The 27938-nt window shown below is 41.8% G+C and overlaps 1 protein-coding gene across 2 annotated transcripts; it reads right to left on the bottom strand.

Annotated features, from left to right (window-relative positions):
* Positions 1 to 1766: 1766 nt before the first annotated feature.
* On the bottom strand, positions 1767 to 26615 carry LOC131468799 (LHFPL tetraspan subfamily member 4 protein-like). Of its 2 annotated transcripts, XM_058643402.1 has the most exons (5): positions 25877 to 26615; positions 25151 to 25634; positions 7679 to 7915; positions 5221 to 5237; positions 1767 to 3670 (listed from the first exon to the last, which is right to left on the bottom strand). In XM_058643402.1, the coding sequence occupies exons 2-5, from the start codon at positions 25557 to 25559 to the stop codon at positions 3617 to 3619; spliced, it is 717 nt and encodes a 238-aa protein (XP_058499385.1). In that variant the 5' UTR covers positions 25560 to 25634; positions 25877 to 26615; the 3' UTR covers positions 1767 to 3616. The 2 variants fall into 2 exon arrangements, with proteins under 2 accessions (XP_058499385.1, XP_058499384.1); XM_058643401.1 differs by having other exon boundaries at positions 25151 to 26614.
* Positions 26616 to 27938: the final 1323 nt, after the last annotated feature.

Genomic DNA, 27938 nt, shown 5'->3' with positions numbered 1-27938 from the left:
CTTGAATGGGGGCCCAGCGTTCCTACCCTAACATGGTTGATAAATGTAGGCCAAGGTCGGTGCAGAGCTTGCATGGACAGCATCATTAGATTCAGCATTAGGGCTGTTTCATATTGTCTTAAAGGCCCAGCTTGGAAAACCAGCAGCAGCAGTGCTTATTATTTTTTTTTTATTATCCCAAACCCCAAACTTTTGCCAAGACGGCATGCTGTGGAATAACGTGACCACATCTTGAGAGTTGCGTTTGCCGACTGTTTCCTCAGTGAGCCTTTAATACACTAGTGTGTACACAGCTTCCTGAGAGTTAGCTAGCTACCGTTGTAAAAAAGAAAAGAAACACACTGCACATCTAGCTATCTGCTCATTGTACTGTATGTATATAATGTAAGGATGCACTGAAAAGCCAACCAGTGTGTCCTTCTCATTCATGTGGCAGAACTTTTTTATTTTATTTTTTTTACAATCTATCTGTTAGCCTTTTTTTCTTAAATAAATTATACTTTTATTATTCTCGCTATTATGGTTTGACTTTTCAACAATGAATTACCGCACTGTGTAAAATGGATTACAACTGAACGTATAATACAGTATAATTAGTGGTTTCCTCGTGATGTTTTTTCTGGTAAATAAACTGCAGCTTGGTCACAGAACACAGATCGCCTTGTGTGGTTGAACGCTCAGTGCAATCTCACGGTACTTTTTACAGTGTGATTCGGGGCTTTTCCCTCCGAATGAGTCAGTTGCTCATGTTCAAACTATTAACCGTGTGTTTTTATTACACGGCTAATTCTGTTCCCAGCAAAATGGCCCGGCCCAGGTTTGGTGCTTGGGGGGGGGGGGGGGGGGGGGGTTGGCTCCGTTGCAGGTCATCAGGCTGTCACAACTTGTCACATGTTGGAATCAGACCTAGAACGATGTCTCTAGATATAACGGCACGCCACAGTCGTTGATGCAGACGTATCAAGCTGTTATAGGGCTACAAGAGTTATTACAGTGCTAATGGGTGTGTTGGTGAGTCACTGGCCTCACACTGGCAGCATCATCAACCCCAGTAAAAGATGCTTTTGCAGGTAACACTTTTATATATGTATATATGTATATATGTATATATATATATACATACAGTATATACATACAAAACATTATATATATATATATATACTGTATATACTGTATGATTGAAAAGAGGAAACCCGGTTTGGGCAATTCTTTCGGTTTGTCAAGGCCAATCACTTGTATGCTGTGTTGTGTCCAAAACACCCTTTAGCAATGAAAGGTTATTCTGTTAGATGAATGATAACAATTGTTGCAATCGTGCCGGCGATACCTTATGTCATGTTTGTTTTCCTAACAGCCGATGACACTATTGGAATTGACTTACAGGTGCTACATTATTATAGAATTATTGTTGGAGCAACAGTAATCTGGGTAACTTTGGTAGCATTTCGTCATAAAAGCATAAATAATCTTGGCTGCCACGTGCAATTTAGTTAATCTGTATATCTCAAATTTTTTTACGTTGTTACGTTATTTAGTTACGTCCTTGCACAAATAATTGTGGCTTAATAATTCACAGACAGAGTTGCACAGTTGAATTCTTGTTTACTCATCAGGTTCCTCAAGGACTTAACGTCCAGGACAACATCCTTTGTGAGACAGTATATCATCACCTGCTGTATTAGGTTCTGCCGTCAGTGTTCTGTCATACAGCCTTGGCCTCATCTCGTCAGTATCACTGACTGCTTTGCTTTAAAAAAAGATGTGTCTTTAAAGCATCTTTATTTCCGATCAAACCTTTCCCCCTTTTTTTTATTTCAGTACGGAGCTGCTCCACTAAAGCGACAGTGGCTTTGTTTTGGGTCCATTTAGTGGGTTTAATTGTATTATATAAAATACAAGACTACCTGAAATAAAAAAAAAAGGTTTCTGCTGTTGAACATACATATATGTCAAACCTCACCGGGAAAGAAAAAGCACATTTCACAAATGTTCTTGCACTGTGTTTGGATTGTGCCGCTTTCATGTGGGGGCGGCGTGTGCGGGGCCACGACCTATGCAGCCTCTGCCCATGAAGGCAATAAAAATCTCTCTCATGTAGTCGTAAGACTTAAATCGCAGGACACCATGTCACAGTATAATCCACGGACTCATAGAGCGTAACAGTGACTGGCCACTTTTACACGTTGTGGAACTGAATTCCCCGTTTATTTCTCCATTGAAAATATCCTTAGAAAATCTATTTGAATCCTCGAACCCGGCGCACTACAAGATGAACTGTGACCTTATGAATACATTTTAGGACTGTTTTACTATCAGGGGTGTGGTTTGTTGTTGTTGTTGTTGTTGTTGTAACTTCTTTCCCACGTCCTGTATGATTCCTATGACTACTGCGAGCAGCAAAGAGGCATATTAGTGACATCACCTTAAGTGCAGCACTTGGGGCGTCCCTCTGAGAGAAGGTCAAATCACACAGTCCTATGACACTTTGTAGCGTAAACTGATCACTGTATGCTGGAACTGGAGTAAACTTCACACTGGAAAAAGGGTATAACAAAGTAGAGAACTCAGACTTCGTAGTCTTTCTTGGACAACTGCGGTTCAGTTCAGCAATTAAATCTCTACTGGTGTCTAGCGGGGGTGGGGGCACTGCAGTTAAGTGTTTGTTTTTGAGGCCATGCTGATGCAGAGGAAGAATCTTTTTTCTTTGTCTGTGTCAAATAATCGTGTTCAAACAAAACACAATCGCTCGGATTGGTGGTGCTCTGCGTTTGTATGGACGACTACCCAGCGAGGATATCCGTTCATCTATTCCCATCTGTCTAATCCCACCAAATCGGTGTAGTGAGGACTTGTATAGACACAATGGATTTGCACAACACTTCAATGCTCTCCCAGCACAAGGAACACTGATACAGGGGAGTAGAAATACTATACTCGAATGCATTAGAGTCAGATGAGGTTTTGTCGTCAGCTGTTTTTGTCAGCAGTAATGTTATTTACATGGTTCAGTATGTACAGTAGAGAATCTCCCAGAGATGTTAGGTTCTGTAAAGCTGCAATGGGGGGGGCGGAGGGCGGGGCTCCTTTAAGTTAAAGTTCCTCATATTTGAAAAGTCCTTAGATGAAGAGCCATACAGGTCCCACTATAAAACGTTTATCAACGGGAAATCATGGACTCGCTGCGAGAGAGCACTGACGAATGCGCACAAAAACACGGAAACCGAAAGTCATTAAATAGCACGATTTCTAAATAAATAATTGTCAAATTATACGTGGACATTATGGTTCTTCATCTTAAGTCAAGGCTTTAAATACATTAATGTGTGGGTTTTTTCCATCATCATCATAAAGGTATTCATTGAGAAAGTCAAAGTGATAAATGCACTGTACAGCCATTTTTTTTTCTCTTCAAAATATAGTTTATCCCAGTGTGTTTAGTTTTTGCTGTTATTTTTTTCTTTTTTGTTATCTTACAGAATCCTGTACACTTGGTGTCTGCATTGAGATTGGGCGATAGTAATCCTGATCATTGGAGAGAGGAGAGGAGAGAGGAAAGGAAGAGAAATAGATGGATGAGAGAGGAGAAGAGTTGTCATCCAGTGCTGCGTCATTGCCCTCAGTGAAGACGCTGCACTCCGTACCGTGGCTCTCTTCTGTCCCGGACCTCAATCTGAAGAAAACAAGACAGAGGATTCTTACAGTTTAAAAATGTTTTCAAAGGAATAATGATGAAGCCATACTATAGATATAGAGCACTGCATCATGGGACATTGCCTGAACAGCAATCTGGGCGACATTTTCAATTTTACATTTATTATCTACATCACAGTGCTACTCAACTACTGTCAGTCAATATTAGGTTTCATTAGAAACATCAAATTCATCCCGGTAAAAATGCAGATTAAATATTTAGGACTATGACAAGATGGCGACAGGAACCAGAAGGCCTTTCTCACAGCAGCATCTTTGACTTCCTGTGTCCCGGCTCGTTAATCATTCGCACCTGCAGGTGACCTGCAGGTTCAAAATGTCCGGCATGAAAAAGACGTCATACGTCATTTTTGCAGCTCATGCTTTTGTAGTTTTCTTGTGGGGGAAAAAAAAAGGTTTTTGCTGCACAATCTACTAAATGTGGTGAGGATTTTCTGGAGACAAAACAGGAGCATTTTCGCCTCGCAGGGACACTGGATGCTACAAGCGACTATGAGGTGAGAAAGCAAATATGCGCACGTTATCCGTGGGTGACTTTTGTCCCTGAATGTCTTGATGTAAATTATAGTTTTCTTAACTAAAAGAAAATAGATTTAATGAGATATTTTTGTATTTTTGTGAGGTACTGGCACAGAGTAGGTGCTGACATAAGTCATCGTTACCATGACCCAGCACCATCATACAACCACATTTAATAAATAAATAAATAAATAAATAAATAAATAAATAAATATATATATATACATATATATACAAATCTATTGTTATTCTTTATAAAACAAAGGATTTACTGAATAAAAACTGCCTTAGGATATTGTAATTTTCGTTAATGTCGAAATCTGGGGAGACACTTACAAAACAAACTTAGATCCTATAATTAAATCAAAGAAAAGAGAAATTAGAATAATACATATCATATAGTTGGATATTTGGAATCCACTAATCAGTTTTTCATAGGATCGACATTATATGTTCTAAAACATTGTGTGGTGAATAAAACTCATTTGCAAGGATTATTTATGTTTGAAACTAAGTGAGAAAAAATATTAAATACAGATGTGTGTCAGTTTTGGGCTAAAGTTGTAGAAGAAACTCAATGATGGAATGAACTTGTGAAAAACACTTTTGGGTTTCAAAAAAAGTTTGAAATGTAAAATAATTACAGCTTACAATGCAAAATGGAGTTTAGTACTATACTTGTGTATACTGTGTCAATGTTTGATAGTGAATTAATAACCGCTATCACTTAATACAGTGTTTCCCAACCCTGGTCCTCTGGGACCCCTGCCCTGCGTGTTCTCCAACACACCTGATTTGAATGGTCAGCTCGTCATCGAGCTCTGCACAAGCCAGATAACGACCCATTCATTTGAATCAGGTGTGTTGCAGAAGGGCAACAGCCGGGCAGGGGTCCAGGACTGGACAATGCTGGCCAGCCAACAACGGGTTTTATACGCGTGTTGTGTATTTCTCAGATTTAATAAACACATAAAGCAAAAGTCAACTTACCCTCGACACGGCGAAATCTGCAAGGACAGAGAAGAACAAAAGTGTTGGCACATGCAAAGTGAAAACCAAGACCTTAAAAAGTGCATATCTGTGCACAACGTGTATGCCTGAGTTATGGATATGGGTTACAAATGTTCTAAAGCAGTAACATTGCAGGTAAAACTCCAAATGTTGTATTTTAATAGTGATAATGATAAAAATCCCTTCATAAGGCCCAAACTGATGTGGTCTTTCCCAATAGAGAGAGCTTACTTTTCACCCGTGTTCTGTCCATTGATCCACACATCAGCTGAAGGGAGATTTATTTGCTCGACATGAAAGCGAGCGGAGAAGGAATAAACTTTACACAGCTGATGAAGCATTAGATGCGGTAAACGTGCAAAATCGCTGAGACAGTCTGTGAGGTTAATCAGATAAGAACAGAGAGACACGCCCACTCTCTGGAATATCTCCAGTTACCATGGAAACCATCACTGAGAGTCACTGTCGGAGAACTGAGACATCTCATGTCACTATTCTGTCTTTATCTCTTGGCCTCCTCCTCCTCCTCCTCCTCCTCTCCTGTACTCGATCTTGCTCTTTCTCTGTCTGCATCTCACTCTCCTCTACTATGTCTTATGTCATTGTTCTCCTTCTCGTCTCTGTTTTATTTCTGTATCTTTGCATTCATATCAAGCACGTAATGCTTATGTGCACGCTGTTTCACATTGTGTCTTTGACTCTGGGCCATCTTCTGCCTCCCGTTCCTCCTCATCTCTTTTGCCACAGCTGAAACAATGCAATTCAACTGTCCTGATGCAACATCATGCAAACTGTCAGAAACCCTCTGGAGGACACTCCCACTCTTGAATACAGCGCTGGAAGCATTTTGGCTAGAGTAACTGAGGTCAGGTTGGAGCGCAGTCATTTTTCAACTGGGATAATCACGTTTGGGTTAATGGCCTCGGCAGCGAAAACCTACAAAATAAGAGCTGGAGGAAGACTGACTCGCTAATCCAGCTAATATGGTTTATGATCAGCCATCCATCTTCTACCGCTTTATCCTCCACATGAGGGTCGCGCTGTGCCAATCTCAGCACAGGGACACACAGGGACACACAGGGACACACATGTAGACAAACAACCATCCACGATCACACTCACATCTACAGTCAATGTACAGTGTCCAATTTGGTTTATAATCATGTAGTTTTAAATACTTAACTGTTACACTATGTAATAAATCTAAGTCATTGTTTAATTTTGTTCATTATATTCATTCAATTGTGTTCTTTGCTGTCTCTGTCATGCTGTGTGTTGTTCTCAAGTGCAATGTGTCCTGTAAGCATCTCTATTTTGAAGCCTCCAGGTGTTGATGAAGACACAATGTTGAGGTTTTTTGAGACACTAGCTGTCAACTCACATGTGTTGTGATTTATCATCTATTTTCCTCCAAATGGCAACATAATACACACAATTGACATCGCCTTCTATTTAAGAAGACCGTCTTCTTTTGATATGCAGTCTATTGTTGTTCTGCGGCCGTCGCCTCACTTTTGCCCATCAAAAAATATCTCTGTGGTTGCAATAGAATGTATTTAATTGGACTGATTTGATATTAAATATATCCATTAACCCGTGGATGCATGACCTACCAATACCTACACTCTACCATGAGTGGGGTCAAAAATTACCCCAATAGAATCAATGTTTTTTTTGCAATAAACTTAAGAAATGTCTTATAAAAGTATGACACAAACATGTTTTATGAGGAATACCTGGAATACTGGAATATGAAAATATTTTTGACCCCTCTTATGCATCTAAGGGTAATGTGTAAAAGACTGATCGACAGTTCAATGTTACAGCTGGACTTAATCAGCTGACTACAACTCAGCTACACATTTATTACGGGAGACTGTGCCCAGTTTTATAAATAGATACGCACAAAGAAAAAAAACATTCATGTTAATTAAATTCCAAAGAATGTCTGCTGGTAATTTGGCAGAGTGAGTCTGTCAAACAGTGAGCATGAGGCTGTATCAAAGTTGCTCTCTGAGGGAGTGGTGAAGTGCAGGGAGGGAGGCGGCATGCCTTTTGTTGAACACCAGAGTGCCGCCATGGCTCACACGGTGTGACCATGGAAACCACAGGAACTACGGCAACTACAGGTAAATGACTCAGGAGATGATTCAAAAGGTAACTGAGTTCACTGACTGATACACATCCTCCGTTGCAGGGGAACCAGCAGAGCCACATTATAAAGAATTGATCAAGGAAAATGAAAAGGACTAGAATAGCTCCCAAAACAATACAGCCTTTCACTTGCCAACATCATTATTCTATAAAGTTATGTCTGCATGGGCGCCAATTTGCTGCTGGCATTAAATCAGAGCTAATGGTAAAATTAGTGGCTGGTGTAAAATATTTCAGCCATTATTGATTCTGAATGGCTGCGCTTAATTATCCCATGACTGACCTTTGTTGTCTGTCTGCAGATCATCGAGATAGAAGTCTGTCTGCCTGTTTCCCAGGACGAAGGCCAGGAAGGAGAGGATGAGGGCATCCAGGATGCCCATGATGGCCAGCATGTAGGCCCAGCGTACAGAGCAATCGCCCAGGGAGTATTTCCCCGTCTGCTCACCGCACATGTCCCGGATCACCTCGGCGTCCCACCCGTCGGGGAAGATCATGCAACCCAGCACCAGGCACACTCCTGCAGGAGGAAGGAGACGAGAGCAGGAGCAGGAGCAGGATTAAGGTGAGAAGTGGGACTGGGGTTTGTAAAGGCAATTACATTTCAGCTTGCACGTAACAAACACATGACCTCCAATGGCACCAAAAGGAAAACTTATGAAGAAATTTAAACTACACAGGGAATCTTTGTACGAGTGAAATTGCTTCACACGTCATTCAATTGGTGGCAACTGGATTTGTACATTTGTAGATTTGGCTTTGAAAATAACAGTGAAACCTAGGAATTTAACCCACTGTGAAATGTGTGCCATGCTCACTGGTCTAAAGCAGGAGGAGAACAACCCTTCTCCACAGTGTTTGGTCTAATCTGACCCATTTAACAACTTTCCCAAAGCATCATTATTTATGCTTTCCGTCCTATTGCCTCAAGACCTCATGATGACAACCTCCCCCACAAAGCATCTGAACAAACAAAATGGCTGACCACCACTTTCACTGAATTTAGAGTGCATTATTATTTGGTGTTTCTGTCAAAAATCCTTTGACCAACTGACAGAAAACATGCCCAGACACATCCACAGCTCCCTGCCCAGCCCCAACAAACATGCCTTTCTCATGCTTGGGTGTCCGTGCCCTCATGTGAACCACACTTCTAAAAATAGTGCCACACAGTTGCTGGAACCTGTCTCTCTCTCCCCTGCTTTGTGTCACTCATTCCCCCGCTCCAGATGAAACACAAAATAATCTTTAAAGATAGATTTAAAGATGCAAACGAATGGTTCATGCGTTCACACAACAGCACTCACTTAAAATACACCTGTCACATTAGATCATGCACAGCGAAATAAACGAGGGCTCAAGGAAGGAGGAATCAAGGAGCAAGAAGCGGGAAAGGACGTGTTGTTGCTATTGGGTTGACAAAAAAAGATAAAGTCAGGATAAAACGTAAAAACTGGTAGACCTTTTCTTTGACCTTGTTGAGACTGAAAATCCAATTCCCCCCCGCCTGTCCAGATTTTAATCAGATTGTTTAAACGTTTGCGGGAAAAAGGGAGAAAAAAAAAAGGAAAAAGAAATCAGATTTTCTCAAATCCTGTTCTGACCAAAGTTATAATTTCAAATGAGATTCAAGTTCTACAGACAGATGCATCTCTGTCTGAAAGCTCTGGCTGCTCAAATCAGATTTCAATTTGTCTTTTGCTGGTGTCTTAACATGACACACGATGGTGACGTCAAAACCGGTGACCGACAATCACTGCACAGCTTCACTGGCTGTTACTACAGCATGGGAAATTGCAACATAGATTACAGTACAAGTAGTAATGCTGGTGGTTTGAGCAATATGGGCATTAGGTAAATTAGCTCAATTGACTGTAGGTGTGAGATTGAGAGTGAATGGTTGTCTGTCTCTATATGTGGCCCTGCGATGGACTGGCGAACTGTCCCACCTATCGCCCTATGTCAGCTGAGATTGGCACAGCACCCCCAGCGACCCTCCTGTGGAGGATAAAGCGGTAGAAAATGGATGGAGGGAGTTCTGCAATTGTACTTTAAGTGTTTGGAGACAGAGATGGCCCATCCCCATGTCTGTTACCGAAACAAACCATGCAGACAGGTTGGTTCTAAATCTTTTATATCACTCACTGTTTCTGCTTTCTTCGTACAGTGTGGTGTCCCCACTTCACACTTAAATTTAAGTAAACAACGTGTTTTCCATAGACTCTCACTTAGCCCCACTTTGTGAGAAATGCTGATGAGCTCATTGTGGTCTCGCTGTAAAGTGCTGAGTTTAGGCACCTGCGGCGCAGAGGGTTTAATAGTCATACATACTTATACATCGTCCCGAGACAAACGAAAGAGAGAGAGAGAGAGAGAGAGAGAGAGAGAAGGAATTTAACCTCGAAAAAAGACGTGAGCACACTCTACATACACACAGTGCAAAGCCCTGTGGTGAAATCCATACATTGTAATTGTGGCACTTTAACAAAAGCGGTAATCCATACTTTATACCTTTGCTTATTTATCAAAGGGTGCATCACCGGGGAGCTGACTGTGCCTTATTCTTAGCTCACCAGCACCGTTTGAATAGCAGCCAGCCTGCGCCTGAGGGGCTGTAAGTGAAGCAGGGGGGGTTCCACAGGGAGATGAGGAACATACATGGCAGGCATCACACTGGATCTCCATTCCAGACCAGACATGTCTTTTCCACAGGCAACATCACTCGTGATACACATGAAAAGTCAAATAGATTTGGCTAAGTCGGTGATTATTACGCTCCAGTGCGATGCGCATTCAGAAAGACTCAACGTCTGGGAATCAATTGGTGTGCAAATGTGAATATTTTAAAAGCAGCATTCAGACACAGTGGCTGCCGCGTGTAATGAGGGTGAATGGTGACACGGAGGATAATAGTATCAGTAAATTCTGCTGATCAGCGGCTCTTTGTTAGCATGAAAGCCTCACAGGCCAATAATTGGTTTAGACACAGCACTGGCAGATACATCACTCTGGAGTCATCTAATGCTGCCCAGAGATTAAAAAAAAGTTCATTACCTGATGTATTGATTAAAGTCCTGCTGAAATGGCAAAGGATTTTTGGAGATCTGTATCAGAAATGCACTTCTTGCCTCCAAGCTTCTGAGTGGGTGTGTTTCCAGGTGTTGTTCCATAAAATGATTGATTCTAACCCTAATGATTCTAACCCTAACCTTCGGACTTCGGACTATGGTTTCTGTAACTCGTTCTCCAAGTCCAGCTGCAGGAATATGGGGACAGGGATAGAATGGTGATGCCATAGTGATAGAATGACCTGGCACTGAGTGGAAATAAGCATTATTTGCTTCATTATCCTTGTGTCAAGTTAAACATGGATGGTTGTAGGTCAGTGTCCTCATGTAGCACATGCAGCTGCAGTCTAAGGCCCGAGGGAAAACATGTTTCAGTCATTTGTCACTGTAACTTTGTCTCCCCGTGCTCAGGTTAGTTTGACACACTGTGTTTCCCTGTTGCTTGACAGCAGTTAGTTTGCCAACAAATGAAAGTACATAGGCAATAACAACATTTTTACATCATAGCACAGGAGTTATTGAGCCAATGCTGCCTCATCATTAAGTTCAAATGTGTTATATTGTGACTTCTGTGTTTGAAATCCTTTGTTCGGGATTACCTAATTGACACAAGCAGCTCCTGTGTTCACTATGAGCTAAAAATGCAGATTTTCCTCGAGTGTTTTAGATGCAGGAGAATGTTTCCCAGACAGAAAAGGCTTTCTTATGGAAGTAAAAGACATTGTAAACTTTAGCAGGTGTATCTTTTACTTGGGGGAGTGCTGAATCCAGTTTTGTCTTTGTGTCCCCAATGGCAGCCATGCTTTCAGTGAGAGTGAGTGTCTGTGTCTAATTCTGGTTCCCAACAGCAGCAGCAGCATGTTTGGCGACGATTGGCTCTGACTATGTTTCAGTGCCCAATACAACAACACTTCGAAAAACCTGAACTATCCCTTATACAGTTCTAACCAACTGCTTCTGCTTTACACATATTTATTCCTGATGAATACAAGTGGAGTAAGTGAATGAAGACTGATCCACATCAGATTCTATAAATATGCCTAATTTGGTTTCATAATGCAGTATTTTTTTTTGACAAATTCACCAGTATTTTCAAAAGAAAAAAGCTAAAAAAAGGTTAAAGGAAGTGAAATTAAATCCTGTATCCAGGCCATTAATCTGCTCAGTCAGCTCAAATTGTAATAAGTTATTCCTTGGTTCACCCCCTCATAACATTTAAAATATCATTTCAGTAGTTCGTAAAGCATCATCTCCCTTTTTTGGGGAAGGGGGGGAAATATTGTACAAGTGTAGTGATTTCAGTGATGTTTTTACGTGTGTAAAAAAGACAACAATCAAAGATAACTGAACACTTTTCTCGGAAGAGATGAGAGGACGTTACAAAGCAGATCTCTGATCAGCAGGCAGTTGGCTTTAAGCTCACCTTTGGAACGTGACTGGATTTCAAGTCCGAGTGCAGCAAACGTGAGGGAATGTTTTATTTGTAATGTATGAAGCTGATGCATCTGAGTGTATTACAGTGCAGTCCATTAGTCATACGACTAAACCTTGTCACATAAGTGATTCCCTTTGAAGAGCCCGTGTTTCATCTGCGAGCCATCCATCATGAGAAAATGGTGGGCGGCGAACTCACGGCAGCAGATGAGGGCGGATATGAGATTAGTCACCAAAGCCCGAAAACCATGCAAATACGCGGAGTCGCGTTTCAAGCTGAGACGTGCACCGTTTGGGAATGTGTCCGCTCGCCTGACAAAATAATTGCAGGTAGTAATGAGAGAGTCTAATGAGAAAGAATGTAATGACGATAATACTGTAAGTAATGAGAGAATAAAGGAGCAATGGAGGTAATCATCATGGGAAATCATCGCGTTATTAGCTTTTTTTATGACCCTAATACAAGATATTAACATAGAAGCGACGCGATAAAATCATTAACTGAGTAATGAGCGTCATGTAACGTGTTTTATGGATTTTTGATGAATGTTTCCCCAACTGGCATGAAACCTGTCCAGAGTTATTGAGTGTGGGCTTTTTGAAAAATGCGATGCAGAGTCACTGGAAGAAAGTGAAGACACTTAAACCATGTCATTCATCTTTACAGTATATGAGCGATAACGTCAGTTTTTTGAGGTTGCAACAGATAATCGATTAGTTATCAACTATGAAAAGTAAGCGAGTTGCAGCTATGGGTCTATCTGCTAGCTAGCTAGCTGGATAGCTTGCTAGCTAGATAGCTAGCTAGTGCTGAGTTTCCGTGCTCTATAATGTTTTGAATTGCGAGTTTAATAACTGTTTTGAGCGCTAAAAGTCACCTTTATGCACTTTTACATGCCCATTAAATGTAAATATGTTCTGTTTTCCCTGTGATGGACTGGTGGCCTGTCCGTGTTCTACCTCACCTTTCGCCCTATGTCAGCTGCCTCATGTGGAGGATAAAGAGGTAGATAAGGACCGCTCTGGTTTCTTTTTCTCTCTCTATCCCAATGAACTGAATATCAGTAAACTAAACTGTTGAGGACAGGTCACATAGTGATACACGTGATTAGCACTGTTACCTCACACCAAGAAGGATGTTTGTTCGCGTCTGGGCCTTTTCTGTGTGGAGTTTGTGGATTTCTCCGGGTTCCCCAGTTTCCTCCCACATGTCCATAAACATGCAGAGGTCAATTTGACACTCTACACTGGCCGTAGTGTGTGAGTGGTTGTTTGTCTCTATGTGGACTGGTTGGACCAGTCCAGCGTACCCCGCCTTTTGCCCAATATCAGCTGGGATTGACACCAGCAGCCCTGGGACCCTCATGTGGAGGATAAAGCGGTAGACAATGGATGGATGGATGTCCAGTGTTTCTCAATCCTGGTCCTTGGGACCCCCCTGCCCTGCATGTTTTAGATGTTTCCCTGCTCCAGCACACCTGATTCAAATAAATGGGTCATTACCAGGCATTTGCAGAGTTTGTTAATTAGCTTAGATTATTTGAATCAGGTGTATTGAAGCATGGATTATGAAAGAAAAAGATTTACAAACACATGGAGTCCATAAAGGTACCATGTGACATGATCTCTCCTCTATCTGCCCTTCCCCTTCCTCTTGAAGTGTTCACCAGCAGACTAAAAATAGACCACACCTCCCTACAACCCAGGAAAAGCACTTTGAAGTTGCTGGGGGTTTCCTCTTCCTTTTCTGCGCTGCACTGTCTCAAGGCACTGCACGCCAGTCTTGGAAAGAAGGAACTTCAAAGGCAGCAAGCAGAGGGCTGGAGCAGAGAAGGAGGATGGGAAGCGAGTAGGAGAAGGTGACAATGAGTATGTCGTACGAGGGTGGCTACTGCTGCTCCGCTCTATTTAGTCATTTTTTTCCTCATCGCAGCTCATCACTTCCTGTCATTTCTATTCATCATGGCATTCAAAGCCCGTCGGTCGTTAGCAACAAGACATCAAAGCATTCCAGGCTAATGAAAACACTTGGAGATGCATTGCCAAGACACATCCTCTGATCCAACTACTGAACCAATTTATTTATAGCATCCGCACAATATTTATAGACTTATTGCATAACATTTTTTTTTATCTATAAGCCAACACGGATCCTTTTTTTTTTCATCCCAGACAAAAACCAAAACTGATTATATAAGAGCTTCAAAAATACCATCAGTGTGCTATATAAAGCTGTGTGTGTAAGTATTTTTGATGGGAGCAGCTCCAGGCTCCACACTGTTCTTCTAGAAGATTGTGACACCATCTTTACACTGTGTCATGTGCTTTTGATTCAGATACTTAATCAACAGTGTAACAAGTACATACTGTGTGTAAAAACGAGAAAAAGCATAAATGCAACACGTATTCTCAGCTTTGGAGAAACACCGAGACCTGAACCACCTCCTCCATTCTGGATCAACAGACATTCGCATGCTGCTGCGAAGCAGACGTGGAGAACCATCTGCAGATACTGTGGCTAATACCAGCGTGGACGAGCGATAGCTGACGATAGAGTAAAGTAGTGTCAACATCACGGCATTGTTTTGGTCCAGTGTGTGACCTTTCTGGCATGTTTTCATGACTGCTGGTGTGGTGTATCTTGGTGTGTGACAAAATTGCGATCTGACTGAATTTCAGGGCAATCCGATGCATTTTGCAGAAATTATAGTTTAAATACACATTTTGTGTTCCCACTAGCCACTCAGCAGGCACCTGCCCAGACAGACACTGCCCTCGCCCTCATTTGGTCTGTATGGAGGTTACCGCGGCAAGGTTGACCACACAGAGCAGCAGAGTGAAAATGTGTGAACATGACTGCATTAAGAAGCCACCGTCCTATTAATGTAATGTAATGTAATAAAGCTGTCTGAGGTCCACCCTTCACTTTGCTCCTGTGTCTAGGCCTCGGCCCCGCTGTCCTCCATCTATCTAATGGACGGCCGTCTCGCTGATATTGGACACCTGTTTGTGTGTGTGTATTGCTGAGGGGGCACTTTACATGATGTTGCTTCTGCAGGAGGTCACTGACCCACTTGGCATTGAGCTTTCCCTCTCTCCTTTCCCTCTTTCATTCTGAAAACCTAATGTCATTTTCTGTTTCTTTATTCATGTATTTAGTTTTTGGCTTTGTTTTAAACCATTTATCAATCATATATTTGGGTAATTTAATGTAAGCATCACGGGTCTCTTCATTCAAAAATATTAACATTATACTTGCCCAAGCCAAAAAAGGTACATGATACTGTTGTATCATGTATCTACCTTTGCCAAATATTACTTCTTATCATCCCCCTTGTCTATATCTACTGTCTTCCCCTTGTCTCTTATTTCTCTTCATTTATATCTTCCTCACTCACTCATGTGTCCTTCCCTGGATGAGTGGGAAGTTGCTGGCACGAGTCCTAAATCTGGAAAGAGGATTGGCAGGTGTACAGAGGCCGGCACATAATGTGCCACCACACAAGTCCAAGCATCGTTTTTCACTGAGCTTCACGGAGCAGTTTTGTGATATAGTGAAGGATCCGTGCATGGTCCGCCTTTGGCAATCCATCTCATTCATAATTAGAGGACGAGCAACTCACTGAACCGGGCGCTGATGCTGGAACTACACGTTACTAAATGTTACCACTTTGGATTACAATCTTGTTTTCAAACGTTGTTTTTTAAATCACTTTCGAATAACATTGTGCACAGACTCATTTCAGGTTGTCTGAGGAAAATGTGAAATATTGGAAGTATGTACTGTATATAAAATGTCTATATGGAGTTTTAGGATCTCTGTTGTTTGTTTTATTCAAACAGATAATAGAGTTAATAGTTTAGTCTCTCTTCATCTTCAGGGTGAATTCTAATAATCTGGGATTGAGGCTCTCTGTCCTGAGCCCCGCCCACCAGATAACCACAGACAGGTTCATGTACTTGATAGATGATCTGATGCAATCTCATCAACTCCTGCCTGTATTGACACACAATATATTAGGTTTATTGTCCAACTCTAGACTTTTTTTTTTTTACTTGTTTATAGAAGAAGAAGCCGGCAGATCAGCGTCTTTATTCATCAGAGAAGAGAGAGTTGGAAAAATGGCTGTAGTTTCTATTTTTTACCCGCACTTACTTACCCACAGGACATTTTTTTGGTCCTTTTATACAATTATTTTTTTAATTGCTTATTTCATCATTGGGAGAGACTGTACATAGGATGTTTTAAGTGTTATCAGAGGAATGTGCTCTCATAGCATTGGATTCTGGACAGAGTTGACCATGTTGCATTGCCATCTTTCAACTGTAGCTCAGAAACAACAACAAACACTGGCTCTTTGAGAGGATCTGTCACTTTTTTCACATTACCTGAAAATATGTGCAGGTTCTTGTAAATGTATTCAGTTATTTTCAAGTTGCAAACTAAGCACTAACTTTCCACAGCATATACTGTGCTGGATTGTCAGCAGGATGTGTACCGAGGAACCGTTGGTTGTTCCAGTGAAAAGTGTTCACTGTGATGTAAATTATTCATAAATATGTGGCTGAAATCAATTCACTGTAGATTTTTTGTTTTTTTTTGGGGGGGGGAGGGTTTGTGCTACATTAGACACAATCACATTGAAGCCTTTAGAGAACAAAGCAAAATTTAAAAACAAACAAAAACAGTATTCGAAGGACACATGGTCAAAGAAGCTGTGAACAAAGAAATAAATGGCCCCACACTGAGAGAGAATGAAGAGTATATCCTTTAGAAATGGAGGTATACAGTATATGTAAATCATTATACATATTAATGAGAGGCATGGATGATGTAGAGTAGAGAAATTGTCTTGCTTTAGGGTTTTTTCTTTGTATCTATCTATCTATCACACACACACACACACACACACACACACACAGAGTGACAATGTTGAGGAGGGTCAAAGGAATCCATTATTTAGCTGTCAGGGTATTTTTAGAAACACCCCAGTGACATTGGAATTATTTATTAAGTGCCTAATAATTAAAACATGTACGTTTGGTTGGGGGAAGCCGGCGAGAAATCTCAGAGAGAGAAAAGGGGGGAAGAAACAGAGAGAGAGAGGGAGAGAGAGGCAGGGATATCCCCCGGGGAAACCCTCTCTCTTCCTCTGTACTTCTAAATCGACCACTGCAGCATCTATTTTGCTCCTGCTGGAAACACATGCACGTGGGCGCACCTCTCTACATACATCGCGTACGCTGGCACTGCTTTGAAATATGAGACCATTCACACGCACACACACAGTATGTTTACAGTTTCTGTGGTGAAGCAAAAACACTGGCATTAATAATGCAGCTCTCACACCATCAGTGGCACATTTAGCCACTATTTCACTCGTTCACATGAACAGATGTGTTGCACGTGTGCAGATGTGTGCGCACACACGTCATCATCAGCATGCAGCACACAAACTTATTCACGCACTGTGTTTCACTCATTCACTCTCATTATGTCTCTCCCTCCCTCGCTCCCCCTCACACCAACACAAAGACACACACTGCTGCTCCTCTCCCAACTCCCGACACTGCATTATGACAATGAAAGTGCAAAAAAAACCACTGCCCGTCTGTGACTGCATCTGAGAGAGAGGAATCAGAGGTTCTGACACAGATCAAGCTTTAAAAAGCAAACCCTAGCTCATTGTTCCCTTTGTGCACGATTTACTGTACATAGAATGTAAATGTAGTTTTTGCCGCCATCTTTGCTTACAGTTACACTAACAGGACCAAGTGTCACTGGTGGGCACGTAACAAAGGAAAGAATTAAGATATTTCTCAACTCAGGGGAAACTGAGGTTGGGAAGCACCATTTTTCAAAAATACTCCCCCTATTCTAGTAATACAAAGCTAAATCGGTGAAATATTCCTTCTAGTCAACATTAGCATGTACATTTCTATGCACATGTGCAGTATTGCAGGATGAATCAATGCAATGCTGGTGTACGGAAGCCAGCGTTACCTGATATCTCTTCACAGGCTTACAAGCTCCAGAGATTCCTGCATCACATCTCCTTCCTACTCACTGTTCTATTCCGCCAACGTACACACTTACTTCCACTTCCCTCTGACACTCACACACACACACACACACACACATGCTCTCACATTAAGTCTGAACCGTCAGTGACAGGTCATTTCTCCCAGGACGGCTCATCCTCCATACCACGTCCGTGTCCTGCTTAGTTCTGTTAAATATTGCAACAGAGAGGGTCAGGGTGAATGAGGGATGGAAGTATGAGATGATGGAGGAAAGCAGGGAGAGAGGCAGTCATCAAAATGAAATGGCTGGTGGACTACTGAGCTAAGAGGAAGCTGGATAGTGGGAAGAAAAAACAAGTACTGACCTCTCAATTTGAGTTGGAAGATACAAACTCAGGCTATGACTGAATTTGAGTGGTAAAGCCTGGTTTATAACTCCAAAACTCTAATTTTATGTTTGAAACTTCACCAAATCCTGATACATTATGGGAACCTTGTTTTCATCAATGTTTATGATGCGTTTTGCAGCCTGTTAAAACTGTAGCGTTACGACTTGTACTGTCACTTTGAGAGATTGCTGTTTTTTGATGTCCGCACCAAACTCTGTCTGTGCTTTGCTTACTGAGAGGTAAATATCTCTTTATTGGTCAGAGTTAAGATTCTATTTTACTCTGTTAACAATGCAAACATAGAAACAAGCAATTCAATGTAGCAGCTGCTTTGTAAATGCACTATTTACAAGTTTTCTAGTGGGCATGTGTTTCCCAGAGCTACAGGGTTTCCCGTGTGTTAAACCGTTAACAGGGGGTTGTTGACTTTGACTTGTACAGACACTGAACCACCAGACAGCTCCCGTTAAAAGGACAATCACTCACCATTGTGGTCCGAGTTCTACAAAAATGAACGGACGTGTAGATTTTTGCTGTAAGCCAGACGCGCCTGTTACAACAGCAACATGGAAAATATGTATTGATGTAAGAGTTGAAGTGGAAATGTCTACATAGAGATGGTGGCTACCACAGACTGCGACAAAATAGTACAGTAGAGGAAGGTGGCACTCTGTCACATCTCTATTTTTGAATCTTGTCTTTGTTTGTGGAACCCAGACACTTGTGGAGCCACATCCAGTGGACTCCTAGTGTAAAACCTTTGCCAAATCAAATATGTGGTTCACTGAAAACAATAAGATGGAGACAGATGATCTGCTGTGGTGACCCCTACAGGTAGAAGCAGCAAGAATTATTTGTCTGTGGTTGAGTCTTTTGCAGACCGTTGCCTCAAATTGTCACTTGGTGGACGAATCCATTATTTTGAATTGAACTGAACAGAATTCCCTCAGATGTCCTTGTGTCCTGAGCTAATTTTTCCCTCGTAAAATTTGAATTTAATCACCACATTTTCCCAAGAGCACTTTCCAGGGAATTAATCAAAATCCAAGTAAAGTTGCAATCAGCAAAGTTCTTCACAGACCTTCACACTGTTTTAGAGGGGGAATCTAGCCTCCCCTCTTGTTTGTCCATGTGGAGAAAAATGCTGCTTAGTCTAGATTCTGAGTAGAAAATGACCCCCATTATTCAGTTTCCCACTGGTTTGACGGCAGGAGAGTCACCTATTAGCAGACAGCCTGACTGCATTCTGAGATAAATTTTGGTGCTTTCACCCTCATTTCTGTTGGTTTCCTCAATAATTCATTTGTCCATTCACCTTGAAATATACCAATAGCAAACTTTACCTTGGTTCAAGGTCTGTTCATGGAGATCCTGGACAGTTTATTACTAAAAAACCCATTACATTGAGTTGTGGGTCACAGTGAAGGTGTGTGCACTTGGCGGAGTGCAATTCTAGTCTTATCTGATTCAGATTCATCCTCTCACAAGTTCTAAATGACAAAATACCTCAAACCCAATTGATTAAACTGACCCAATTAGAAGTGAGCTTTGTCTTAGTTACTGTGTTGAAATGCAATGACAGCTGGACAACCAAAGGATATAATCCTCATTCAAAAGAAAAGGCCCCTGCTTTGGTGCTGCAGGGCTGCTGTAATCAATTCCCCCTGGGTTTGAAACAGCAGTGCAGCACGCACGTGAACACTTGAGGTATTTCTGCTGGTGGTATAGTTTTTCTTGCAGACAGTTTCTTGGCTTGTGTTTTCCTCCCCTGTCGTCTTATCGCTTTGTTTTGCAGCCTCTGCATCTGTTGTGATTCCGTTAGACGAGTGATATTTTGACGTTTGTCTGTTGACTTTGGATGGTGATGTATGGTTTTTGTATTTGTATGTGTCATGCATCTGCCTTGGTTGCCTTGTTTTGTAGTGCCTGTGCCTGCGCTTGTGCGTCTTGAACTTTTAGTACATTCAATTTGCCAATAAACCTGATAAATGTTACATACCGGGCCTTTCATCCAGGTAAAAATGGCAACTGGTTGTGATATAACCCGCTCTGAATTGCCACTTAGCCTCCAGAATTACAATTTTGCCTGCACCATGTTGATGTTCAGAGGCCTCACCTGTACACATGCAAGCTCCTTTTGGACAACACAAGCAGTCACTGGTTTCCACTCCTATGTGCCATACTTTATCATTTATTTTCCTTGAAATAAAGTCTATTTAGTTTTTGCAACCAGTGAAGTTGCCCCCTAATGGCTATTGAAAATAAACATAATTCCCTGGTTGGCTTCAGGAGGAACCTGGAAGACTGCATCCATTTTTTTTTTACTACACTTTGGCCTGCATTGACCTAGTTATGAGTGACACCTCATAGTACCATTCAAGTGCATTAACCTTATTCACATTTGCTCAGTGCAGTTAAGTAAGAGGCCAAATTTGGCCCATTTTCAGCGAATTGATGCCAAAACGCACTGTGACACTCGGCTGTGCCAGGACTTCTGCATCACACTGTTGGCCTGGGTTCACTTTCCCCCTCTCTCTGTTTACTAAGCCTATATGTAGCAGTGATTATTGATGTGATTCTTGCTGTGTCTCCATATTTAGAGGAAGATTCAGCCTGTGACAGAGAAAAGTCACACTCTAAGTCTGGGGAATCCTTTGTGGACCTCTTGCCTCTATAGTTCCAGTTGACATGTGGATTATTAATCATAAATTTGTGCAAATTTCCGTTCGACCTTCGTCGCTCTTTTGCTCAAACCACTTGACCTTCATGATCAGGTACCCAACTGCTTCCTAATTGACCCATTTGGCCAAAACTTATGACTCAACCGGTTCAAATGGGCCTTACTGTATTTGTTTGACTCTGTCCCTGTGCCAGCAGACCTGCTGCTACACCCAGCAGGGCAGGGCGAATGATTAAACCATCATCTCCAAGGTGGCAAACACCATTAGGATTGGCTGCCAAGCCTATTAGATAACTCATCTTCATCACATATGTATCCACTGGTGGGACAGTAAAATCTCTCACAGGCCCCCAACATCTGCACATTACAGGGCATATAGGTGAATATTTAGGATGGTTGTAAAACGTTCGTGAGCAGTTTGGTTGGAATTGTATTAAAGGTTGGTGTTGTTAGAATCTATGCTAAGCAAGCATCAAACTAGAATATTTAGAATAGATTTAGAATGAGGTTAGTTTTAAATGTGCATATTTTAATGATGGTTTAACACTGACATGTACGACATCAGGAAACCAATTTGAATGTCTAAAAATAACGGAAGCCCTTCTGTGTTCTTGTGTATCATTTTTTGTACATGAACGGTGGATTATAATATATCTCTGTCAGATACCTGTCATGCAGAGAGTGACCTTCAACCTTTTCAGCCTGACAGTGATGGATGGATCGAATGTGTGGGTATTGAGAGCTACAGTATGAAAGGACTTGATATGATTCAACAGAGTCATTACATTCAGTGATTATTTTTTGTGTGGATCAATGGCACGTTTCTCATCACGCATGCTGCATCCTTAATATCCCTATGTGTATTTTTATCCTCATTCTTATCAGCCTCATCCTGTTCACCTGTGTCTGATCTGCCACACCTGATTTCTGTTCTCCACTCAGCTTCCTCCCTACTTAAGCCTGCCCTTCCCTGTGTGTCTTTGTCAGCTCGTCACTCGAGTCCGTGTCTTGCTTCACGTGTGTTAATCTGTCTCCCTGCCCTGATTCCTGACTACATGTGTCTTTTTTTGGCTTTATCTGTTTGTCTGCCTGCCTGTGTCCTGATTTGTTTTGTTTGACCATCCTGCCGAATAAACCCTGCCTTTTTCAACTCTGAGACTCTGCCTGCACTTGGGTCCTCTGTACAGCCTGACACATAAGTGTCTGGTTTACCTGTTTAAAATAAAATTAGGTGCAATAGAAATTGCAGTAGAAATAGTCATGAATGTTATATATAGCACATATTTTGATCTTGTTTATATCATGAATTTGGGTCACAGTGGTTTGTGATCTTTACAAACACACATACATATATATACAGTAGTTGTGGGCGAAATGCTGCTGGAATGTTTACATACATGTTATTTGACTGGTTGTCTGGTTGGGCAGCTGTGCTCAGTGGCAGAGCTGGTCGTCTTCCATCCAGAAGGTTGGAGGTCTGATCTCTCGTTCATCTACTCTACATGCCGATGATTTTCTAGACAAGGCACTTACATTTTATGCAACAGTTGAAGTTGTTTTACCCGTGTCTGCTATCACTTCCGGGGCAAACATCAAGAGGAGGAAGGAAATGTATGTTACTACAAGTACAATTTATTGTATGTACTTGTCACTAATAGATACTCCCCAACATCATCAACTATAGGTCTTCCAAATTGAGTTCCTTTTAAACTGTTTTTCTTGAAAGCACCAAGGTTCTGAGACTCCAGAAGCAGAGCCAGAACCAGAACCGTGGAGCCACCAGGGGGCGACTCCACTACAACTCTATTTGAATGGAAGTCTATTGGGAAATGAGCTTTCTCACTTGATTTATAATGTCCGTTAATGTTAAAGGTCTCACTTGCTACTTTCAGGTCTAATTCACTATGGAACAGAAGAGCGAGGAAGGAAACAGAAGGAAATAACTGCTTTACCTTGCAGTTTGAAAGTCTTTTCTAAAAGGAAATGGAAGTTTGTGAACCATTTCATATATATATATATATATATATATATATATATATATATATATATATATATATATATACTGTATATATTGACAATGCAACGCTTTGACTTGTACTTTGAAAAGTTTCACATTGCTGTGTCGTGCGTTAAGGGACTTTTTAACCAGTGTTTAACTTGATTAATGGTTTGTGGACAAAGGTTCAATTCCTGTTAAGTCATGAAGATTTAGGAAGAGAGAGTTTGTGCATTATTTGTGCTGATTGTGGAGCACCACAACACTTTCAACACACTCGGCAGAACAGAGGACAGAGTGGGCAGATGAGGATGAGGAAAAGAACAATACAGAAGGGAAAAAAAGTGCTGATCTCTCTCTTCCTCTCTCTGTCTCTCTTTTATTCTCCCTCCCTCCCTCTCATTCAGTATGCTGACTGTTTCCATACAGAAAACTGACTCCCACGCTGTTCTGCCTGGCCTATTTATCACATTGATCAGCTTATAAAGGAGTCGGATATACACAGGAGGCTCACGAGAAATGTGCATATGAGCGAGATCCTGATGTCTTGCGGCATCTGAGAAACACACAAAGGTGAGATCTTGCTGACGCGGTCATTTTCCATCGCTTGGCCTTGTGACATCCAAAGGCTAATGATTACTGATGATTGCTTTAGCCATTTTCTCTCCTCACAGTGGAAAGTGGACAGTGGAAAGAAATACACTGAAATCCATAATCTTCGTGTGCGCTCTATCCAAATTCAGGGATGTTTTAAGAGGGCCTCGGTAAAAGAGACCCGGAGGAGTTGAACAAAATCAAGGCTGTGGGTCTCATTAGGGTTTCCAACTATAGAGTTATTGAACTCTCCTAGGAGAATTCACACAAAACTGTTGTTGCTGTGTTCTAACATAGTGAGCTGATTTCAGGGGCCCCTCATGACATATTGCCTGCTTTGCCTAACCTGATGCAACACAATTGTCTAGATGAAATAGTAGAGATGGGTGTCACTGCCTTTATTTTGAAAGAATATAAAAATACAACATAAATACTGTTTAAGTATATTTCCAGAGCTGGCTGATTGGCGGGTAACTGGAATGTCTGATTCTGACTTTACAAAAGTGAATATGTGCTGTTTTTGTTTGTTTTTCTTCTTTTTATAGTGTTTAAATGGAGCCTGACTTGTATACACATTCAATTCTGGTGCAACTGGTCACAAACTGTCTCTACAAAATCACAATCGGTGACTTCAAAGTGCTCAAGGTGTATATTACACCAGGTGTATGTCTTCGGCACATGTACAGATGGCAGTGTCCATTCACTCTTATTCCTTCCCCCCTTGGTTTGGCCACTCAGTTGCCCGTGAAGGTAGCATGGTTCTATTTGTCCTGCCACCATTTATCCCCAAACACTCCTGCGAGCTGTGTAATCTAGTCTCAAGATCAGGGAACAAAGCATCATCTTCCTGAAAAACACTAATCCAATCGACCTGGAATCATCATCATCCCACCACCACCACCATCATCATCATCATCTCACCACACCGCATCATCACGAACTGGAGTGGATGGATGGATGGACGGACGAATTAATGAATGATATTTGCATGTGATCAGCATAAAGCATCGATCCCCGCTGCTGGAACAGAAATGGTGAGAGCTCAGCTCCGTGAATAATGGCTGAAATGTGTTCCTACTGTCTCACTGCTGCTGCTGCTGCTGCTGCTGCAGGACTGGAGAGGATCTGCAAAACACTCCTAATTAACTGTTACAGGACACAGCTTCTGTACACTCGTTATACTACACCCTATTGGTCTCACAAACACACAAACAAACATGACTTCCACTCAGCCACATGATTGTCATATAGAATGTCAATATGTTTACATCAACAATGAATGATCTTTCATACCACCTCCTCCTTTCAAGCATTAAAAAAAAACATAACATGCATACTTTTGTTAACATGTGTTGGTTTAGAAGCAGGTATTAAATGCTTTTAATTGATACCAGGGAGGTTTTTAAAAGTGGGTGAGCCATAAACCAAAATGTTAAATGAAACCCAAATATAAATGGTACCTGTGTGGTTTGAGGGTGGGTTTTTACCTTGTTTGTTTGTTTGTTTTGTTCCATCTGTGAGAATGAAAATAAAAAAATATATAATAAAAAGAAATAAAAAAGTGTCTCACCACACAGCAGCTGCATCCACGCGCAGGTCTTGTAAACGGTGGAGGTGTTGCAGAAGAAGAAGAGCGCCATGCAGGCGATGCAGCTGAGGATCAGCACCATGGACAGCAGCACGAACACCGAGGCTGCCTTGAAGGCTCCGGACGGGATGGAGCTGAAGTCGGAGAAGCTGCCCACGCAGTTGAGCTCCCGACTGGGCGACGGCCCGGTGCCCACGCAGTAGTGGAAGAGGCCGAAGTAGCCGGCCTGCGGCGTGTTGACGCTGTCGCCGATCCAGTAGGGCTGGATGAACACCACCACGTTGACGATGGCGAAGCAGATGGTGAAGATGGCCCACAGCACCCCGATGGCCCGGGAGTTGCGCATATAATTGTCATGGTAGATCTTGGAGGCTTCTTGGGAAGGCAACATGTTTGATTCTTTCCCCCCTCTTGTTTCTTCCTTATACCTCTATATTCCCAGCCCCGTCCTCTTTCTTTTAAGGCTCTTATAAGAAAAAAAAAAAAACGTGAATATTTAAAAAACCTCACAATCAGATCTTGTATTTTTATCCTTCTCTATCTTCCTGCGCCAATATTCATCTGCGTTGGCTGTTTATTAAAGGCTAATAAAGGGCCTATATTTAACCATATATAGGTTAAAAAAAAGGATTAATCATTATTTAAAAAAAAAAGAATGACAGTGGGTGAATGCTACATTGAAGCAATACAAAATCATAGTCTACCTACACCAGTGATGAATAATTTACCAAGACCAGTGATTCAACATTGCAAGGCTCGTTTCCTCGGGGCTACACCATGAATGATTAAAAAAAATCGAAAGAAGAATCCATCAAAAAATTGTATTTTCTTTATTTCACAGTCGACGGTTTGTGTAGGCTGACGCCGTGTTCATCCTCATCCATCAGTGCACAGCTTTTCTTCGGGATTTCCTTTATTAACACCCGAGAGCTGGGATGTTTTTGCGTTTTTGTTGCCTGTAGCGCCAGCGGTGGAGCCCGTTTCTACCTTCCGAGGCATCCGTGCAGGGGGAGCTCCCTTATTATTCCCTCTCTGCTCGCCCTCAGTGTCCACGCAGCGTGAAAAGCCCCCCTCACAAAATAACAAACAAACACAATGAAACCTTAAAAAAAAAAAGAAAAAAACGAGAAAATGTTTCAAGACAAAGCCCTCCGTCAGATTACAACAGTCCTTTCTCGTGAATCCGACATCCTCCACCGCCTCGACTCCATTATCATCACGGTTCTTCTCGTAGCCTTTACCCAGTGTCTCTCTCTCGCTCTCTCTCTCTCTCCCTCTCTCTCTCTCCGTCCTCCTCCTCCAGCTTCCCTGCGCGCCCCACGGAAGATGCTGATGTTGTGGGCTATACCGATCACAGCGAAGGAGCGCGCTCTCGTATACGCGGGCGCAGCAGCAGCAGAAGAAGAGGAGATGTTTGCATTCCTTCACCTTGATTCCCCAATTAGAGCAGCATATACATGCAATTCCATCACGTGTGAATTATCAATGAGCGTTTCCATGACAAGGTCTTGCCAAACCAATCCCACCAGCAGAAAAACCAACGGGGGGAGGAGTGAGAGGATGTGAGATGGATGGAGAAGAAAAACACGCAGTCCTCAGTAAATGCAACAATGGGATTGAAGGAAATGAGAACAACGTGCAACCTTAGAGCTGTAGGGCCAAGTATGTCCACATAAACTAATGTCTATTGTCAAATGAGTTCACACAATGTTGACTAAGCCACCTCAACATGACTCCCTCTGTGTTTCTCTCTATATGTCTGTCGAAATGATCAATTTTATGTCAAGACAGGAGGTAACCGACATATGAATTGTACTGCTCAAAAACCCGGTCCTTCAAAAACTTCCTGAACGCTCCCTCAGTCAGGTCTGATAGTTTTGCTTGACACAACCTGCTTTCAGATGAAGGACACAGCATACAACTAATGTTACAATGTTTCTGCTCAAAGAGACCAAACAGAGGCAGAGTAATAATAACATAACAAAATAATCCAAAGTTACACGCTGCAGCTTTAACTAGAGATGGCTCCGTACCACTTTTTTATGCCTGATATTGTATCAACATTACAGTGTGTATCTATCAATGCAAAGGGGCACAGGATAAATAAAAATAATTAAAAATACATTTCCCAAACAATGTCAGAATTGCAAATGTGGGCCTTATAAAAGAGGCCAACTGAACAGAACTCTACTCAAATATACTGTCAAACAAAACATGGCACTAGCTCCACAAACAGCAAACAACTAAGACAAGACCATTTCAAAATGAGTGGGGAAATTAAACGCACACAATAACGACACTCAAAGACACCTAAACACCGCACACACAGAATCACATGGAGATGATAGGCTGGGGTAGGTATGTCTCAGGCTGGTTCTCGATGGCTGACAATATCAGTACCTCATACAATCATACTTGAAAAACATGAACCCATTTAAAATAAAACATGTGTGAGAAAAAAACCCTCAAAGTACCACAGTACAGGAAAATATCTTCTGGGAACCATGAGAGCCAATGCTGATGCCGAGCCTGTGGAAAATCTTTGTGTTTGTGGGAAGATCTGGGATTTGCCAAGGTCATTAGAATGGACCCTCAAGGGATCTAACCTTGGGAGGCAGATGGATTTGTTGAAAGCTAGAATCCATTCATACTCTCTGATCTATACACTTGCAGCCTCAGTGTGCAGATCAATCAGCTTCCGATTGAAATCCATGCAGGCATCATTTATATCAGACCTGGGGAGCCGTCCCTCACTGACAGAAGAACAAAG

This window comes from Solea solea, chromosome 11, assembly GCF_958295425.1.
Source record: "Solea solea chromosome 11, fSolSol10.1, whole genome shotgun sequence".
NCBI lineage: Eukaryota > Metazoa > Chordata > Actinopteri > Pleuronectiformes > Soleidae > Solea > Solea solea.
The sequence above is the reverse complement of the archived record's forward strand: the minus strand, read 5'-3'. Positions and strand labels throughout refer to the sequence as shown.

Excerpts from the sequence above, each read along its gene's own strand:
- LOC131468799 (XM_058643402.1), bottom strand. The coding sequence starts at position 25,559 with ATGTTGCCTTCCCAAGAAGCCTCCAAGATCTACCATGACAATTATATG. Across the intron at positions 7,916-25,150 it reads GTGGATGCAGCTGCTGTGTG|GAGTGTGCCTGGTGCTGGGT; the intron begins GTGAGACACTTT and ends TTCCTCCTGCAG.